The following is a 20,894-nucleotide window of genomic DNA, read 5'->3' as shown; positions in this document are numbered from 1 at the left end:
ATAATTTAAATCAATAAATAATGATAATATTATGAACGATAATCTAAATCAATAAATAATTATAATAATATGAATAATATTCTAAATCAATAAATAATGATAATATTATGAATAATAATCTAAATCAATGAATAATGATAATAATATGAATACTAATCTAAATCAATAAATAATGATAATATTATGAATAATAATCTAAATCAATAAATAATGATAATGTTATGAATAATAATCTAAATCAATAAATAATGATAATAATATGAATAATAATCTAAATCAATAAATAATGATAATATTATGAATAATAATCTAGATCAATACATAATGATAATATTATGAATAATAATCTAAATCAATAAATAATGATATTATAAATAATAATTTAAATCATTGAATAATGATAATAATATGAATACTAATCTAAATCAATAAATAATGATAATATTATGAATAATAATCTAAATCAATAAATAATGATAATATTATGAATAATAATCTAAATCAATAAATAACGTTAATAATATGAATAATAATCTAAATCAATAAATAATGATAATAATATGAATACTAATCAAAATCAATAAATAACTAGAAAATGTGCTCGAGCACAGGTCTCCGCCAGGCGAGTACTGTTCCTGATTAATCCTGTCTTACCTATTTATATTACATATTGTCACGTGTCACGTGAAGCTTGACCAATGTTAGCTTGGCTGAGACGGACACACACACAAAGGGTAAAACATACTCACCACCATGCCTTCGGAGACAATGATAATAATTTGAATGTGTGTTTCAGGATTGAAGACTATTGTCGGGGCTCTCATCCAATCAGTGAAGAAGCTTGCTGATGTCATGATCTTGACAGTGTTTTGTCTGGCTGTCTTCGCTCTGATTGGCCTACAGCTCTTCATGGGAAATCTGCGGCAGAAATGTGTCCGCTGGCCCCTCCTATCCCTTGCCAACGACACTTTCCATGGCAACGGAACAGGAAGTGACACTTTCCTTAGCAACATCACAGGAAATGACACTTTCCTTAGCAACATCACAGGAGATGGAAATGACACGTTAGACTTCCACGCATACATCAACGACCCTGGTATTATTATTAATGTTATTATTATTATTATTATTATTATTATTATTATTATTATTATTATTATTATTGTTGTCATTACTATTGTTGTCATTACTATTGTTGTCATTACTATTCTTATTATTCCTAAAACAGAGACTGTATAATAATATCATTTTATAATAATATAATATGGTTTTGTCTTTCTGACAGACAACTATTATCATCATGGTGGAGCTCCGCTGCTCTGTGGAAACGCATCTGATGCAGGGTGAGTATTGTTCTATTATATCATTCATTTTAATAATAATAATAATAATAATAATAATAATAATAATAATAATAATAATAATAATAATAATAATAATAATCATGTGTATGCAGGGTGTGTCCAGAGGGATTCACGTGTATGAAGGCGGGACCAAACCCAAACTACGGATACACCAGTTATGACTCGTTTGGCTGGGCTTACCTCTCTCTGTTCAGACTGATGACGCAAGACTTCTGGGAAAACCTCTTCCAACTGGTTAGTATACTTAGCTACTAATTAACCCAGGAGGTAGATATACTTAGTTACTAATTAACCCAAAAGGTAGATATACTTTGTTACTATTTAACCCAGGAGGTAGATATACTTAGTTACTAATTAACCCAGGAGGTAGATATACTTAGTTACTAATTAACCCAGGAGGTAGATACACTTAAATACTAATTAACCCAGGAGGTAGATATACTTAGTTACTAATTAACCCAGGAGGTAGATATACTTAGTTACTAATTAACCCAGGAGGTAGATATACTTAGTTATTAATTAACCCAGGAGGTAGATATACTTAGTTATTAATTAACCCAGGAGGTAGATATACTTAGTTATTAATTAACCCAGGAGGTAGATATACTTAGTTATTAATTAACCCAGGAGGTAGATACAGTTCTGATTTATTTACTTATACACTTAAAGGGATAATTCACTTTAAAAAACAATTGGGTCATTTTATCGTCTACTCAGACAGTTTTTAAGTTGCTTGATTCAGTATTTAGACATTTGGTATTATTTTGTATTAGACACGCCCTCTTCATATACAACCCCAGTGTAACTTCAAACTCCATTTTAACCATGATAGATTCACTGATAATGTCCTTCTAATACGTCATTATTCACTGGAGGTGAAACACACTAAATGCTCTATGAACGTTGGCAACCGTTGGTACAAGGCCAAGAAAGACAAGCCTCCCTCCTTTCTAATAATGGTCCTTTCTAATAATGGGTCTGAAGGTTTTATATGTACTCTTATAGAAGGTGTTATATGTACTCTTATAAAAGGTGTTATATGTACTCTTATAGAAGGTGTTATATGTATTCTTATACATGGTGTTTGTGTGTGTGTATTTGTGTGTGTGTGTGTGTGTAGACGTTGCGAGCAGCAGGGAAGACCTACATGATCTTCTTTGTGTTCGTAATCTTCTTGGGTTCGTTCTACATCATTAACCTCATCCTGGCCGTGGTCGCTATGGCGTACGCTGAACAGAACGAAGCTTCCATCGCTGAGGCCAAACAGAAAGAGGAAGAATACGCTCAAATCCTGGAACGCATGAAGCAACGTGAAGAACTGGTTAGTCCTACAACTAGTTATCTAACTAACTAACTAACTAACTAACTAACTAACTAACTAACTAACTAACTACCTACCTACCTACCTACCTACCTACCTACCTACCTACCTACCTACCTACCTACCTACCTACCTACCTAACTAACTAACTAACTAACTAACTAACTAACTACCTACCTACCTACCTACCTACCTACCTACCTACCTACCTACCTAAGTAACTAAGTAACTAACTAACTAACTATCTAGTTACCTAGCTAACAAACTAAACAAACAGAAAGAAGAAGAATACGCTCAATTCCTGGAATGCATGAAGCAACGTGAAGAACTGGACAGTGTTTAGTCATTTAACCAACTAACTATTAAGTAGCTAACTTATAACACCTTCTATAAGTAGCTTACTAGCTAACTAGCTATGAGGTCAGCTGACTGACTGGCTGGCTGGCTGACTGACTGACTGACTGACTGACTGACTGACTGACTGACTGACTGACTGACTGACTGACTGACTGACTGACTGACTGACTGACTGACTGACTGACTGACTGACTGGCTGGCTACTATATTTACAATGTTTAAAAAGTTAACTGTGTGTGTGTGTGTGTGTGTGTGTGTGTGTGTGTGTGTGCGTGCGTGTGCGTGTGCGTGTGCGTGTGCGTGTGCGCGTGTGTGTGTGCGCGCGCGCACACGTGCGTGTGCGTGTGCGTGCGTGTGCGTGCGTGTGTGCGTGCGTGTGTTTGTCCAGGCTGAAAAAAAGCCTCCAGATGGTTCAGATCCACAGAACAGTACCAACGAAGAAGAATTGATGAAAGGTAAACAGATACTCTTAACGTTAAAAGTCTCTTTTATGCTAGCTAGCTAATTTTTAGTTAGTTAGTTAGTTAGTTAGTTAGTTAGTTAGTTAGTTAGTTAGTTAGTTAGTTAGTTAAAGTTAGTTAGTTAAAGTTAGTTAGTTAAAGTTAGTTAGTTAGCTAGGTAACTAGATATATAGTTAGTTAGTTAGTTAGTTAGGGTTAGAAGTTAGTGAGTTAGTTAGTTAGTTATTTAGTCAGTTAGTTATGTAGTTAGTTAGTTAGTTAGTTAGTTAGTTAGTTAGTTAGTTAGTTAAAGTTAGTTAGTTAGCTAGGTAACTTGATAGTTAGTTAGTTGGGGTTAGGGTTAGAATTTAGTGAGTTAGTTAGTTAGTTAGTTAGTTAGTTAGTTCGTTCGTTCGTTAGTTGTATGACTAACCACTTCTTTGCATCGCATCATGCGTTCCAGGATTCGAGTGTATTCTTATTATTTCTGTTAGTTTAGTTAGTTAGTTAGCTAGGTAACTAGATTAACGGTATGTTAGTTTAGTTAGTTAGTTAGCTAGGTAACTAGTTGGTTAGCTAGGTAACTAGTCAGTTAGTTAGTTAGATAGATATATGACTAATCACTCTGACTCTGATGTTTTTTTGTGCTGTTTTTCCACTGTGAACACTTTCACTTCTCATGCTTCTGTACTGACCAAATGGAGACTTTATTGATTGGCATTGAACTGATAATTATTATTATTATTAGTTTTATGATGAGATACGGTGAGCACTGACTGTAATGGACACTACATCTATCTATGTGTTTGCAGCACTAATGAGGAGGGGTAGTCTAGGGTTTAAACAAATAAAAGGAGACGAGCAGCGTTTTGCAGTGAGGACTGCTCAATACGGTATTATATAGAGATAATTCCGCTGAAAGAAACAGTTTTAACAACATAACTAATATGTTTGTCAAGTGTGAAGTTGCTATCAAGGGTAACTACAAGATGTTTGACAGATGTTGGAGTTGATGGTATCGAGGATGTTGATGGTTTGGACAGTGTCATGGCCCAACCATGACACTGTTTGTCATGGTTGGGCCATGCACGTACCCCCAGCCAATAGGAGTACATGCACGTACCCCCACCCCGTGGGAGTACATGCACGTACCCCCAGCCCGTAGGAGTACATGCACGTACCCCCAGCCCGTAGGAGTACATGCACGTACCCCCAGCCCGTAGGAGTACATGCACGTACCCCCAGCCCGTAGGAGTACATGCACGTACCCCCAGCCCGTAGGAGTACATGCACGTACCCCCAGCCCGTAGGAGTACATGCACGTACCCCCAGCCTGTAGGAGTACATGCACGTACCCCCAGCCCGTAGGAGTACATGCACGTACCCCCAGCCTGTAGGAGTACATGCACGTACCCCCCGCCCGTAGAAGTAAATGCATGTACCCCCAGCCCATGGGAGTACATGCACGTACCCCCAGCCAATAGGAGTACATGCACGTACCCCCACCCCGTGGGAGTACATGCACGTACCCCCAGCCCGTAGGAGTACATGCACGTACCCCCAGCCCGTAGGAGTACATGCACGTACCCCCAGCCCGTAGGAGTACATGCACGTACCCCCAGCCCGTAGGAGTACATGCACGTACCCCCAGCCCGTAGGAGTACATGCACGTACCCCCAGCCCGTAGGAGTACATGCACGTACCCCCAGCCCGTAGGAGTACATGCACGTACCCCCAGCCCGTAGGAGTACATGCACGTACCCCCAGCCCGTAGGAGTACATGCACGTACCCCCAGCCTGTAGGAGTACATGCACGTACCCCCAGCCCGTAGGAGTACATGCACGTACCCCCAGCCTGTAGGAGTACATGCACGTACCCCCCGCCCGTAGAAGTAAATGCATGTACCCCCAGCCCATGGGAGTACATGCACGTACCCCCAGCCCATGGGAGTACATGCACGTACCCCCAGCCCATGGGAGTACATGCATGTACCCCCAGCCCGTAGGAGTACATGCACGTACCCCCAGCCCATGGGAGTACATGCATGTACCCCCAGCCCGTAGGAGTACATGCACGTACCCCCAGCCCATGGGAGTACATGCATGTACCCCCAGCCCGTAGGAGTACATGCACATACCCCCAGCCCATGGGAGTACATGCATGTACCCCCAGCCCGTAGGAGTACATGCACGTACCCCCAGCCCGTAGGAGTACATGCACGTACCCCCAGCCCATGGGAGTACATGCACGTACCCCCAGCCCATGGGAGTACATGCATGTACCCCCAGCCCGTAGGAGTACATGCATGTACCCCCAGCCCATGGGAGTACATGCACGTACCCCCAGCCCATGGGAGTACATGCATGTACCCCCAGCCCGTAGGAGTACATGCACGTACCCCTAGCCCGTAGGAGTACATGCACGTACCCCCAGCCCATGGGAGTACATGCATGTACCCCCAGCCCGTAGGAGTACATGCACGTACCCCCAGCCCATGGGAGTACATGCATGTACCCCCAGCCCGTAGGAGTACATGCACATACCCCCAGCCCATGGGAGTACATGCACATACCCCCAGCCCATTGGAGTACATGCACGTACCCCCAGCCCGTAGGAGTACATGCACGTACCCCCAGCCCATGGGAGTACATGCACATACCCCCAGCCCATGGGAGTACATGCACGTACCCCCAGCCCATGGGAGTACATGCACATACCCCCAGCCCATGGGAGTACATGCACATACCCCCAGCCCATGGGAGTACATGCATGTACCCCCAGCCCGTAGGAGTACATGCACATACCCCCAGCCCATGGGAGTACATGCATGTACCCCCAGCCCGTAGGAGTACATGCACATACCCCCAGCCCGTAGGAGTACATGCACATACCCCCAGCCCATGGGAGTACATGCACGTACCCCCAGCCCATGGGAGTACATGCACATACCCCCAGCCCATGGGAGTACATGCACGTACCCCCAGCCCATGGGAGTACATGCACTTACCCCCAGCCCATGGGAGTACATGCACATACCCCCAGCCCATGGGAGTACATGCACATACCCCCAGCCCATGGGAGTACATGCACGTACCCCCAGCCCATGGGAGTACATGCACGTACCCCCCGCCCGTAGGAGTACATGCACCTAACCCCAGCCCGTGGGAGTACATGCACGTACCTCCAGCCCGTGGGAGTACATGCACGTACCCCCAGCCCGTAGGTTTACATGCACGTACTCCCAGCCCGTGGGAGTACATGCACGTACCCCCAGCCCGTAGGTTTACATGCACGTACCCCCAGCCCGTAGGAGTACATGCACGTACCTCCAGCCCGTGGGAGTACATGCACGTACTCCCAGCCCGTGGGAGTACATGCACGTACCCCCAGCCCGTAGGTTTACATGCACGTACCCCCAGCCCGTAGGAGTACATGCACGTACTCCCAGCCCGTAGGAGAACATGCGGTGACAAAAGTCACCCTCCCCGCCCGGCTTCCCTCCCCCTCGCGGCGTTGGGGCGTATGGGAGGGTAATTCTCCTGGACACTATTGGTGGAATGTTTAGACCAGCCACATAGGTTGCTACGGTAAAACTAGCAGTTGCTATTTGTTTATGTTTTTCTATCTATGTGTTCATGTGGACAGACATAGAAGAGGAGCAGAAATCCTGTTGTCCATGCTGGTATTGTTTCTCTGACATCTTCTTGAAGTGGAACTGCTGTGGGTGTTGGCGTTGGCTGAAGGGCTGGTTGTACATTATCGTCATGGATCCATTCGTTGATCTGGGAATCACCATCTGTATCGTCCTGAACACCGTCTTCATGGCCATGGACCATTATCCAATGACTGAGGAGTTTGACAACATGCTGTATATCGGCAACCTTGTGAGTTCATGAATATAGTTTATTAAACTCTCTAAAGATGCTTTGTCATTACCAGTTTCAATGTGAATATAGTTTATTAAACTGTCATTACCAGTTTCGATGTGAATATAGTTTATTAAACTCTCTAAAGATGTGAATATAGTTTATTAAACTGTCATTACCAGTTTCGATGTGAATATAGTTTATTAAACTCTCTAAAGATGTGAATATAGTTTATTAAACTGTCATTACTAGTTTCAATGTGAATATAGTTTATTAAACTGTCATTACCAGTTTCGATGTGAATATAGTTTATTAAACTCTCTAAAGATGTGAATATAGTTTATTAAACTGTCATTACTAGTTTCAATGTGAATATAGTTTATTAAACTGTCATTACCAGTTTCGATGTGAATATAGTTTATTAAACTCTCTAAAGATGTGAATATAGTTTATTAAACTGTCATTACTAGTTTCAATGTGAATATAGTTTATTAAACTGTCATTACTAGTTTCAATGTGAATATAGTTTATTAAACTGTCATTACTGGTTTCAATGTGAATATAGTTTATTAAACTGTCATTACTAGTTTCAATGTGAATATAGTTTATTAAACTGTCATTACTAGTTTCAATGTGAATATAGTTTATTAAAGGTAGTGTAAGTGATTTGCAAAGTTTCAAATAATTGCAAAATGGGTCTATGTTCTGATAGTGCTCATTACTATAGTGTGTCCTGTCCATATAAAGAGTCTCCATGTCTCTCCAGCTCTTTATAAAACAGAAAATGTATTTTGTAGTTTTTTTTTTTTTGTAGTTCTTTTCATTTCCAATTTTATCCAACCAGGACAGAGAACTCAATCAGGACACAGATTAAACAAGTGAAATTGGAAGTGATGACACTAAGAAATGAGCATGCAAAATTTGAACTGAAAACTATACAAATTAAGCTTAAAAATGGGTACTTTCTCCTGATTGGCTGAGATTTTGACACCTACCGAAAAATGTATTTTCTGTTTATTAAAGAGCTGGAGAGACAGGGAGACATCTGTTACTGAAAAAACACTCTATAGCAATGATTACTATCAGAATATAGTATTTTAACCTTTTAAAAAAATACTTTTTGTTTTTACCAAAAAATATCACTTACCCTACCTTTAAACTGTCATTACCAGTTTCGATGTGAATATAGTTTATTAAACCGTCATTACTAGTTTCAATGTGAATATAGTTTATTAAACCGTCATTACTAGTTTCAATGTGAATATAGTTTATTAAACTGTCATTACTAGTTTCAATTGATCAAGGTAGCAAACAGTCAGTCAATCAGTAGATATGGAGAGAGGTCATGACCTGTTCAACCTCTGACCTTTCTACCATGCAGGTGTTCACAGGAATCTTCACAGCTGAGATGGTTCTGAAGCTGCTAGCCATGGATCCTTACTATTACTTCCAGGTCAGAGTTCACTTTACTATTACTTCCTGTTAGCCCAAGGAATATAGACCAATAGTAACTAGATTTGACCAGGCCCGCCCTTCCTGCCTTGCGATCGGCTGGATGCACGAACGAGAAAACTAGGACAACCAGAGGGGTCACATGGTGGCGTGCCTCGCTAAACATCAGACTGCCAACCCCAACCTCCCGTGTTTGAATCCCGCTGCCGCCACTCTTTTTCCAACAACCACGGCATTCTTTTTGCGGATAAAGTTTAGTTTTTGACCGCGTCGGGGGCGAGCCGTCTCAAGCGAACTTGAGCCACGAAAGGCACAGCCGAGCTCGGCCCGGCGAGCGAGTCGCCGTGCCGAGCGTTGCGATGTTCGCTTGAGACGACTCAGCGCCGTTTGAGTTATGCCCCGATAGTTTGAGTTATCCTTGATAGTTTGAGTTATCCTCGATAGTTTGAGTTATCCTCGATAGTTTGAGTTATCCTCGATAGTTTGAGTTATCATCGATAGTTTGAGTTATCATCGATAGTTTGAGTTATGCCTCGATAGTTTGAGTTATCCTCGATAGTTTGAGTTATCCTCGATAGTTTGAGTTATCATCGATAGTTTGAGTTATCATCGATAGTTTGAGTTATGCCCCGATAGTTTGAGTTATCCTTGATAGTTTGAGTTATGCCTCGATAGTTTGAGTTATCATCGATAGTTTGAGTTATGCCCCGATAGTTTGAGTTATGCCTCGATAGTTTGAGTTATGCCTCGATAGTTTGAGTTATGCCTCGATAGTTTGAGTTATCATCGATAGTTTGAGTTATGCCTCGATAGTTTGAGTTATCCTCGATAGTTTGAGTTATCCTCGATAGTTTGAGTTATGCCTCGATAGTTTGAGTTATCATCGATAGTTTGAGTTATGCCTCGATAGTTTGAGTTATCCTTGATAGTTTGAGTTATCCTTGATAGTTTGAGTTATGCCTCGATAGTTTGAGTTATGCCTCGGTAGTTTGAGTTATTCGTGGCGGCTGTGGCTCAGGAGGTAGAGCAGGTCATCCATTGATCCGTGGGTCGGCGGTTCGAATCCCAACTCCTCCTGTCCATATGTCGAAGTGTCCTTGGGCAAGACACTGAACCCTGCATTGCCTCCAATGATTCGGTCGGCGCTAGCTTGCCACCATTGGTGTGTGAATGTGGGAAAAGTGGGGACGCTGGCGTCGACTGTTCGCCGCTCCACCTCCCAATCCCCCCCCCTGTATGAATGAATGAACCATTGTAAAGCGCTTTGAGTAAGTTTGAGTACTTAGAAAAGCGCCATATAAATGCAATTCATTATTATTATTATGCCTCGATAGTTTGAGTTATGCCCCGATAGTTTGAGTTATGCCCAGATAGTTTGAGTTATGCCCCGATAGTTTGAGTTATCCTCGATAGTTTGAGTTATGCCTCGATAGTTTGAGTTATGCCTCGATAGTTTGAGTTATCCTCGATAGTTTGAGTTATGCCCAGATAGTTTGAGTTATGCCCAGATAGTTTGAGTTATCCTCGATAGTTTGAGTTATGCCCCGATAGTTTGAGTTATGCCCCGATAGTCTGAGTTATGCCTCGATAGTTTGAGTTATGCCTCGATAGTTTGAGTTATGCCTCGATAGTTTGAGTTATGCCCCGATAGTTTGAGTTATGCCCCGATAGTTTGAGTTATGCCCCGATAGTTTGAGTTATGCCTCGATAGTTTGAGTTATGCCTCGATAGTTTGAGTTATGCCCCAATAGTTTGAGTTATGCCCCTATAGTTTGAGTTATCCTCGATAGTTTGAGTTATCCTCGATAGTTTGAGTTATCCTCGATAGTTTGAGTTATGCCTCGATAGTTTGAGTTATGCCCCCATAGTTTGAGTTTTGCCCCGATAGTTTGAGTTATGCCCCGATAGTTTGAGTTATGCCTCGATAGTTTGAGTTATGCCTCGATAGTTTGAGTTATGCCCCGATAGTTTGAGTTATGCCCCGATAGTTTGAGTTATCCTCGATAGTTTGAGTTATGCCCCGATAGTTTGAGTTATGCCCCGATAGTTTGAGGTATGCCCCGATAGTTTGAGTTATGCCCCGATAGTTTGAGTTATGCCCCGATAGTATGTGTTATACCCCGATAGTTTGTGTTATGCCCCGATAGTTTGAGTTATGCCTCGATAGTTTGAGTTATGCTCGGTAGTTTGAGTTATCCTCGATAGTTTGAGTTATGCCTCGATAGTTTGAGTTATGCCTCGATAGTTTGAGTTATGCCTCGATAGTTTCAGTTATGCCCTGATAGTTTGAGTTATGCCCAGATAGTTTGAGTTATGCCCCGATAGTTTGAGTTATCCTCGATAGTTTGAGTTATGCCTCGATAGTTTGAGTTATGCCTCGATAGTTTGAGTTATCCTCGATAGTTTGAGTTGTGCCCCAATAGTTTGAGTTATGCCCCGATAGTTTGAGTTATGCCCCGATAGTTTGAGTTATGCCTCGATAGTTTGAGTTATGCCTCGATAGTTTGAGTTATGCCCCAATAGTTTGAGTTATGCCCGATAGTTTGAGTTATCCTCGATAGTTTGAGTTATCCTCGATAGTTTGAGTTATGCCTCGATCGTTTGAGTTATCCTCGATAGTTTGAGTTATCCTCGATAGTTTGAGTTATCCTCGATAGTTTGAGTTCTCCTCGATAGTTTGAGTTATGCCTCGATAGTTTGAGTTATGCCTCGATAGTTTGAGTTATGCCTCGATAGTTTGAGTTATGCCCCGATAGTTTGAGTTATGCCTCGATAGGCACAGAATCGTTAATCATGTTTTGGGGTGAGCGTTTGCCCCAACTGCCACTCAAAGTGACTACTGGCCAATCACAGCGTGTCTTTTCCGGGACTCGTCAGAATCTTGTTATTAAAATATCACCCAGACCAGACTAAAGGTATCTAAAGGTATCTAAATGTATCTAAATGTATTTAAAGGTATCTAAAGGTATGTAAATGTATCTAAAGGTATTGTATTGAAGTATCTAAAGGTATCTAAAGGTATTTTATTGAGGTATCTAAAGGTACCTAAATGTATCTAAAGGTATCTAAATGTATCTAAATGTATCTAAAGGTATCTAAAGGTATTTTATTGAGGTATCTAAAGGTATCTAAAGGTATCTAAAGGTATCTAAAGGTATCTAAATGTATCTAAAGGTATCTAAATGTATCTAAAAGTATTGTATTGAGGTATCTAAATATATCTAAATGTATCTAAAGGTATCTAAATGTATCTAAAGGTATCTAAATGTATCTAAAGGTATCTAAATGTATCTAAATGTATTGTATTGAAGTATCTAAAGGTATCTAAAGGTATTTTATTGAGGTATCTAAAGGTACCTAAATGTATCTAAAGGTATCTAAAGGTATCTAAATGTATCTAAAGGTATATAAATGTATCTAAAGGTATCATATTATTTTTTTAGTTTTTTTAAAGGTATCTAAATATATCTAAAGGTATGTAAAGGTATCATATTATTTTTTTAGTTTTTTTAAAGGTATCTAAAGGTATGTAAAGGTATCTAAAGGTATCTAAAGGTATCTAAAGGTATAGTATTGAGGTTTCTAAAGGTATCTAAAGGGTATATAAAGGTTTCTAAAGAGAAAGCATATGTGCTGTTAATGTTATCCTTATGAAGTTATTTGTCTTAGCCATGGATCCTTTATTACTTCCAGGTCAGAATTGACTGACATCCTGTCTATATATGGTCATGTTTCCATGGTAACAGGTGGGGTGGAACATCTTTGACAGCATCATCGTCACCATGAGCCTGGTTGAGCTGGGATTGGCCGGGGTCCAGGGTCTGTCAGTGCTACGCTCCTTCCGATTGGTTAGTAGAAAAGAGGGTGTCTGTTAACAACAATACAAATTAACAATTAACAATTTATAGAGTCACACACGCACATACGTACGCACGCGCACGCACACACACACACGCACACGCACACGCACACGCACATACACACACACACACACACACACACACACACACACACACACACACACACACACACACACACACACACTGTGAGGAGACCCCCTGGCAGACCAAGGACCAGATGGGGGAACGCTTGGGATCCCTCAGGAGGAAGTGGATGATGTTGCTCTGGGAAAGGGAAGTTTGGAGCTCTCTGCTGGAACTAAATACATTTTCTGGGAGTATAGTTCCAGATTAGTGAAGCTTAAAAACGAAATGCTGGGGGCACGGTGGCGCAGTCGGTAGCACTGTCGCCTCACAGCCAGAAGGTTCTGGGTTCGATTCCCGCCGGGGAGGCTGTGGGCGCTGGGGACGTGTCCTCTCCTCCGCGTCATCAGCGCCCATACCCTAGGTGGGGTTGACGAAAGGGCCTACTCTGTGTGGAGTTTGCATGTTCTCCCCGTGTCTCCTAGGGTAGTTAATACCCTCACAAAAACATGTAGTAATCCTGGTCACTATCCCACCTCCCCCATGACAGCCAGGGCGCCTGATGGAGGGGAAAGGAACTGGTTGGAATAACGTGTTCCTTCCACACGCTACGTCCTACCGGGGTAACTCACCCCTGTCAGGTGACAAGAAGGTCAGTTGGCTCTCATGCATTGAAGGAGGTATGAGCTCGGCCCTTGGCTCCCTAGGCTGGTGGGGGGAGTGTAGCATCCATAATCACTTAGAAAATTGGCACCGGGTGAAAAAAAAAGGGTTACAAAATCGTAGGAAAAAAATTATATATATATATATGCTGCCTCACGTATAACCTTAACCCTTATGGACAGAAATCAGACCTTTCTCAGATGACCTGAGAGATGGTAGATAAGTCATGGCCCATGTTGATCCATATCACTGTATGTTTTTAAAGTCATTAAAAGTCATTTCATATGTATGTTTCTCTCCACAGATGCGAGTGTTTAAGCTAGCTAAGTCTTGGCCCACCCTCAACATGTTGCTAAGGATCATTGGAGACTCTGTGGGCGCTCTGGGCAACCTGACGCTGGTCTTGGCCATCATCGTGTTCATCTTCGCGGTGGTGGGCATGCAGCTGTTTGGGAAGTCCTACTCCGAATGTGTGTGTAAGATCAATGAAGACTGTGTGCTGCCCAGATGGCACATGACCGACTTCTTCCACTCATTCCTCATCATCTTCAGAGTTCTGTGTGGAGAATGGATAGAGACCATGTGGGACTGCATGGAGGTGGCAGGACAGGCCATGTGTCTGATCGTGTTCATGATGGTCATGGTCATAGGAAACCTGGTGGTAAGTACATGCTCCTACAACTACTGCTACTACTACTACTACTACTACTACTACTACTACTACTACTACTACTACTACTACTACTACTACTACTACTACTCAGTCCATTAGTAATATTGTGTTGTATTCCAGGTATTGAACCTCTTCCTAGCCTTACTATTCAGTTCATTAGTAATATAGAAACTCTCGATCGGCTGGCTCGTTATCCAGATCCGAAAGCCACTATGAGAATATGTTTCAGGCTATGGGCTTGATTATTGCTGGAGTCTCTTGATGCTTCTCTCTCTGTTAGTTAATGTTGCTCGGGGTCGCTGCTGGAACTGTGTCCAACTAAGGCACATCAAGCCTTTTATACTGTTGGCTGTGGCCCTAATGTCCCTACGATGATGTCAGGTAGTGTCAGACATCTCCATATATGGGTCGGCCTATGTCGGTTATGCCCGAATATGGGACTATGCCGTCAGTCCTGGACATGACGGTTATATCTATATATGGAGATCTGGGCAGAGGTTGCTGATGTCAGACTCCGTACATATGGCCTGTTTAAGTTTCTATGACGACTTAGCAGGTCGATTGTCTCCATCTATGGGGATCTCCATATATAGACTATTGCTTGCAAATATGCCCTGAATGTTTTCTATTGTGTTGTATTCCAGGTATTGAACCTCTTCCTAGCCTTACTACTCAGTTCATTTTCTGGTGATAACCTGGCAGCTCCAGAAGAAGATGGTGAAATGAACAACCTCCAGATCGCTATGGCCAGAATCACCTCCGGCATCGACTGGACTAAAGCCTTTCTACTCGATCAAATACTCAAACTGATAGGAAAGAAAACAATACCCGACAACACAGGTACACATAACTATTACAATTTAATCCAGAGTGATTTACAAGTTCAGATTAAGCAGAATAAACATCACTGTAGTCAACAATAAACAAGGTAAATAGTCACATAAGAATAGAGTGTAGAGAGAACTATATAGGTAAACAATGAACGTAGCATATGTCTAGTGTAGCATAGTGTAGCATAGTGTAGAGAGAACTAAACAATGAACCTAGCATATGTGACTGAGTACAATGATAAAGGCCGCAGGTAGGCATTTGTCATTTTTCAGTTTTTTACAGATTATTAAAGTACAGAATATAAGCTTTCAAATGAAGTGTCATTCATTGAAATTGGAAATTGGAATTCCAAACTCTAAAGAATTTCCACTTCTAGCACCTCTCAGCTCTAGGTAATGGGCGTGAACAATGGGTAATTTATTCAACCTAGCCACTCAATTCAATTCAAAGGGCTTTATTGGCATGAGAAAACATACGTTTACATTGCCAAAGCAGAAAGCACAATACAACAATACAGAAATGCAATCAAAACAAAAAATATGTACATTTGAAAGTCAGAATCTTCAATAGATCAATTTCTATGTACCAAGATCACTGGGTGCAGGTATAGTGCAGGAATATACACAATGATTAGTCTTTAGGGTGGTTGTGTTCCGTTTGATATCCTTCTCCTATCACAGCAACTCACAAATATTGCTGCTGTGTTTGCACATTGTTGTACTTTGCCTAGCAGATATGGGAGTTTTTTGTCATTGGTCATGTTTTCAAAATCTCCGTGTGTGGTTGTAATCTGTGGGAAGTATGTGTCTCTGATGTCTTGGTACAATGGACAGACGGTTAGGAAGTGTAGCTCGGTTTCCACTTCATTTTGTGTGCAGTGGGTGCATAGTCTGTCTTCTCTCGGGATACAGGTCTGCCTGTGACGACCTTTCTCGATCGCAAGACTGTGCTCACTGAGTCTGTACCTGGTTAAGATTTTTCTTTGTTTTGGGTCGGTCACGGTGCTCAGGTATTCTGCCACTGCGTATTCTCTGTTTAGGGCCAGATAGCATTCTAGTTTACTCTGCTTTTGTGTTGCTTCTTTCCAGTGTGTCAGGTAGTTTTCCTTTTGCTGTTTTATAATTTGGTTTAGTCCAATGGGTTTTCTATCACGTGGCTCTGTTTGTGTTTGTGCCCGGAGTTCCAGGGCCAGCTGGCTGAGGGGGCATCTCTCTAGAGTTTCGCTGTGTGTGAGTGCCTTGTTATGGAGTGCATCTAGGTCGCTTTCTTTTAGGTGGTTGTAGAACTTAAGTGCTCTCTTTTTTATTTTGATTATGAGTGGGTTTCGTCCTAATTCTGCCCTGCATGGATTATTTGGTGTTTTTCGCTGGGTACGGAGAATGGATTTGCAGAATTCTGTGTGTAGGGTCTCGGTTTGGTGTTTATCCCATTTTTCAAGGTCATGGTTTGCTAATGGTCCCCAGATCTCACAACCATAGAGGGAAATTGGTTCTATCACAGAGTCCAGTATTTTAAGCCAGGTTTTAATTGGGATGTCTATTTTGATGTTTCTTTTGATAGCATAGAATGCCCTTCTTGCCTTGTCTCTCAGGTCCTTTACAGCTTGGTTGTAGTTCCCTGTGCTGCTGATGTTTAGGCCAAGGTAGGTATAGTTTTTTGTTTGTTTTAGTGGGATTGTATTTAGGAAAAATGTATGGTTTTGGCAGCTGGATCTTTTTTGAAATATCATGATTTTAGTCTTAGTTAGGTTCACTGTCAGGGCCCATGTCTGGGAGAATTTGTGTAGGAGATCAAGTTGCTGCTGTAGTCCTTCCTTGGTTGGAGACAGCAGCAGGTCATCTGCAAAAAGTAAGCATTTGATTTCTGTGTTTGCAAAGGGGATGCCTGGAGCTGTGGACTGTTCTAACGTTTTTGCTAATTTGTTTATATATATGTTGAAGAGTGTTGGACTCAGGCTGCATCCCTGTCTAACTCCTCGGCTTTGGGGGAAAAAGTCTGTGTGCTTTTCGCCTATTTTAACTGCGCATTTGTTGTTAGTGTACACTGATTTTATGATGTCATAGGTTTTCCCCCCGATGCCACTCTTCAACGGTTTGTACATCAGACCCTTATGCCAAATTGAATCAAATGCTTTTTTTTAAGTCGACAAAGCAGGAGAATAATTAGCTTTTGTTTTTGTTTAATTGGTTGTCAATTAGGGTGTTTAGAGTGTAAATGTGGTCTGTTGTGCGATATTTTGGTAGAAAGCCAATTGGCTCAGGACATTACTTTCTGTGAGGAAGTTTAGAATTCTGTGGTTGAGGATCATGCAGAGGATCTTTCCGAGGTTGCTGTTTACACAGATCCCGCGGTAGTTATTTGGGTCACATTTTCTTGTATTGTTTCAGTGTTTCCCCATATTGGAGACGTGTGTTGTGGTTGTCTGGGTCTCTGTGTTTTTGGTTTGATAGTTTCCTTAAATTTTTCCTGAGATTATTGCAGTCATTATCGTACCATTTGTCATTCTCAACATTTTTTCTGGCGTTCCTGTTTGATACTTTTAGGTTTGCTAGTGAGGCTGTTAGTTCAAATATATGATTGAGGCCTTCTACTGCCCTGTTTACACTTTCACTGTTTTCTTCAAAGTTTTTTTCTAGGAACTGATCCAGTTGTGATTGGACTTGTTTTTGCCTAATAGAATTTTGGAAAGCTTCTGCGCTATGTTCATTCCATTTGTAACGTTTTCTTATAGTATGTAGTTTGTTTGGCGTTTGCTCTTTGTGTCTGTGTGTTGATCTGTTTAGATAGGCTGTGGTTCTGTTGTGGTCTGACAGGGGTGTTTGCGGGCTGACTGTGAAAGGTCTGAGCGATGCCAGGTTTATGTCCGTGATAAAGTAATCTACCGTGCTGTTTCCCAGGGATGAGCTGTATGTATATCTACCGAAGGATTCCCCTCGGAGTCTACCGTTAACGATGTACAGACCCAGTGAGTGACAGAGCTGTAGCAGTTGTGACCCATGTTTGTTTGTTGTTTTGTCGTGATTGTATCCACTGTAGCCACTCCTCTAATCACTCCCCCATTGACACCGTTCAGTTAGCTGTCCACTCGATAGAAATTTGATGCAACACAATTAAAATGTTGCCCACTGCTACAAAATGTACTTAAGTACATTTTTTAGGTATTTTATACATGGGCTATTTGAAAATAGCCGATCTACAAGCCGATCTTTTATTTTATGTACTTAAGTATATTTTGATGAAAATACTTTTGTACTTTTACTTTGATTGAACTCAAGTAACATTTTGAGCACAGGCCTTTTACTTTTAACAGTGTTTTTTTATATTGTGGTATTGCTACTACCGAGTGCTTCTTCCACCACTAACATTGACCCACTGGTAGTCAACTATAGTCGAGGTTTACCTATTAATAATAAAGACACGCACCAGCTAGGTTGCCGTGACAACGGATATACACAAAAGTAGCGAGGCTAGTAGCTTAGCATTGTTAGCTCGTCGCCACCTCATGGCCACGGATGTTACAATTCACTTCGGGTGGGTCTAAGTATATATATATATATATATATATATATATATATATATATATATATATATATATATATATATATATATATATATGTGTGTGTGTGTGTGTGTGTGTGTGTGTGTGTAAACCATACGTACATGTGTTTTTGTTGCAGAGGAACAGGAAGTAGCAGAGGACAAGAAGGAGTACCTGTCCTTGGACCATGTGACCTCCAACCAGCCGGGGTCAGAGGTCATGTCGATCACAGCAGGTCACCATGGTAACCAGACCAGTAACTACAGCAGCATAGTGTCTCTGAAGGTTCCCATGGCAACGGCAGAATCAGATGATGATGATGCTGATGATGACGATGACGATGACGATGACGATGATGATGAAATGGAGATTAGAGATGTAGAGAAAGTTAAAATATTTAAAGTGAGTATATATTATATATACTATATTAATATTTAAACGTTAACGTATTATCTTTCGGCCTGGCGTAGACAATAATAATAATAACTAGAAAAAGTGCTCCCCGGAGCACAGGTCTCCGCCAGGTCAGATTATTGTGGCCTACTGGTGGCGCTATAATAGCCCAATGTGAAAAGGGTGTCATTTCTTCTTAGGCCTTTCACAGCAATCGGACATACATTAAAGACACTGCATTCATGATTTGAGGCATTTTGTTCAAAACTGACCAATCCTGCAAACTTTGGAAGCCACTGTAAGCCAAATAGGATGGAATATGAAATATCGGACAGACCCACAGAATCACATGACTATGGAGATACTGTGTAACAGAATCTGAAGAAAAAAAAAGTATTTTACATAAGTCGGCCTCCTGGTGGCGCTGTAGTAAGCAGATGTGAAAAATGCAGTGCAGATGTTTTTCCTTGGCCTCTAGGGAGTGTGCGTGCAAAGTTTCACGCAGATCGGTGCAGTTATAGTTAAAAAAGAAAATTGGCCTGTTATAGCGCCACCATGAGGCTGATTTGAAATGTTTCAAGTGGCATTTCTTCCTCGGTCTAGTGGGAATGTGTGTGTGCAATTTCATGGAAATGTCAAGCTGCGTTCATGATTTGAGGCATTTTGTTCCAAAACGGACCAATCCTGCAAACTTTGGAAGCCAACCTTAGCCAATAAGGATGGAATATGAAAAATGGGACAGATACGGGTTGATCGAATGACTATAGAGATACTGTGTACCGATTTGCATGACGTTTGGATAAAAGCTGTAGGAGTAATGAAAAAAAAAAGGGTTTTGCACAAATCGGCCTCCTGGTGGCGCTATGACAGAACCATGTGAAACATTTGGGGCAGAGGTTCTGAATTGGCATCCAGGGAGTGGGTGTGCACAGTTTCGCAGCGACCGGGCTAACGGTGCCGGAGATTAGTTGCTAACGGACAGACAGGACACACACACACACACGGACGGACGTACGGACGGACAGGGGGCAAAACATACTCTCTCGCCATGCCTTTCAGCCTGGCGGAGACAATAATAATACTATCATTAACAGGATGATGACTCATCGTTGTGCAGTACAATACAGAAAACTTTTGAACCTGAGGAAGAGGAGGAGGAAGAAGAACAAAACAACATCCCTGAAGTCTGTTGCACTGATGGTAAGAATATACACACACACACGCACACGCACGCACGCACGCACGCACGCGCACACACACACACACACACACACACACACACACACACACACACACACACACACACACACACACACACACACACACACACACACAATCCGTGGGAAGACATTTAAGTTAGGGGAGCTTTATTATGGGGGGTTGTGGGGGGGGATCACTGCACTGCATAAAAAAATAAGATGAGATACTGTAAACAAAGATCTTTATGTGTCCTTTTAGCAAAACCTTTGACTGTATTACTTTATTACTTATTTATTGTATTACTTTATTACTTATTACTAACAACATCCATGTTCTTTTATGAATGTATTACTTATTACTTACTTATAGTATACTTGTTATTACTTTATTACTTATTACTAACAACATCCATGTTCTGTCTGTTTGTCAACAATGATAATGAAGTTTATTTCAGCAGTTTGACATTGTTTGATAGAATTTGACAGTTTGACATTGTTTGATAGAGTGTGACAGTTTGACATTGTTTGATAGAGTGTGACAGTTTGACATTGTTTGATAGAATGTGACAGTTTGACATTGTTTGAGCCCGTTTTTGGTGCAGCGCCTCGTTTAACTTAATTGCCTTCACCTGTTCTGCTTTGCGCAGCAGGGCAGATCCCCGCCAGGCCAGGTTGACCTACCTTGGCCCATGAAATTCATAGGCAGTCATAGTAGCCAATTGGAATTAAATCTGCTAAAACGGACTCATATACTGATATAGAACCATATATAGGCTATATATAGGTCATTAATAGTGTTAAATCACATTTAATTTTAATGAAATATTATTGAGACCAATAGGCTATGACTTTGTACAAATGTTGGTCATTTGC

General features: G+C 41.4%; 1 protein-coding gene across 1 annotated transcript in view; it reads left to right on the top strand.

Moving 5' to 3' along the window:
* The window catches only part of scn4ab (sodium channel, voltage-gated, type IV, alpha, b), a gene marked incomplete at its 5' end in the record, with an annotated part of 64,738 nt that overhangs the window by 1,699 nt on the left and 42,145 nt on the right, over positions 1–20,894 (top strand). The window contains 12 exons of the mRNA XM_080447426.1: positions 797–1,096; positions 1,286–1,343; positions 1,457–1,598; positions 2,485–2,685; positions 3,431–3,497; positions 7,129–7,367; positions 8,731–8,802; positions 12,548–12,649; positions 13,692–14,048; positions 14,705–14,900; positions 18,569–18,831; positions 19,917–20,022. Of these exons, the coding sequence (XP_080303552.1) occupies positions 797–1,096; positions 1,286–1,343; positions 1,457–1,598; positions 2,485–2,685; positions 3,431–3,497; positions 7,129–7,367; positions 8,731–8,802; positions 12,548–12,649; positions 13,692–14,048; positions 14,705–14,900; positions 18,569–18,831; positions 19,917–20,022 (2,103 nt within the window). The remainder of the gene's footprint in view (positions 1–796; positions 1,097–1,285; positions 1,344–1,456; positions 1,599–2,484; positions 2,686–3,430; positions 3,498–7,128; positions 7,368–8,730; positions 8,803–12,547; positions 12,650–13,691; positions 14,049–14,704; positions 14,901–18,568; positions 18,832–19,916; positions 20,023–20,894) is intronic.

Source organism: Gymnoscopelus braueri, assembly GCF_963280865.1.
Source record: "Gymnoscopelus braueri genome assembly, chromosome: 13".
NCBI classification, from domain to species: domain Eukaryota; kingdom Metazoa; phylum Chordata; class Actinopteri; order Myctophiformes; family Myctophidae; genus Gymnoscopelus; species Gymnoscopelus braueri.
The sequence above is the reverse complement of the archived record's forward strand: the minus strand, read 5'-3'. Positions and strand labels throughout refer to the sequence as shown.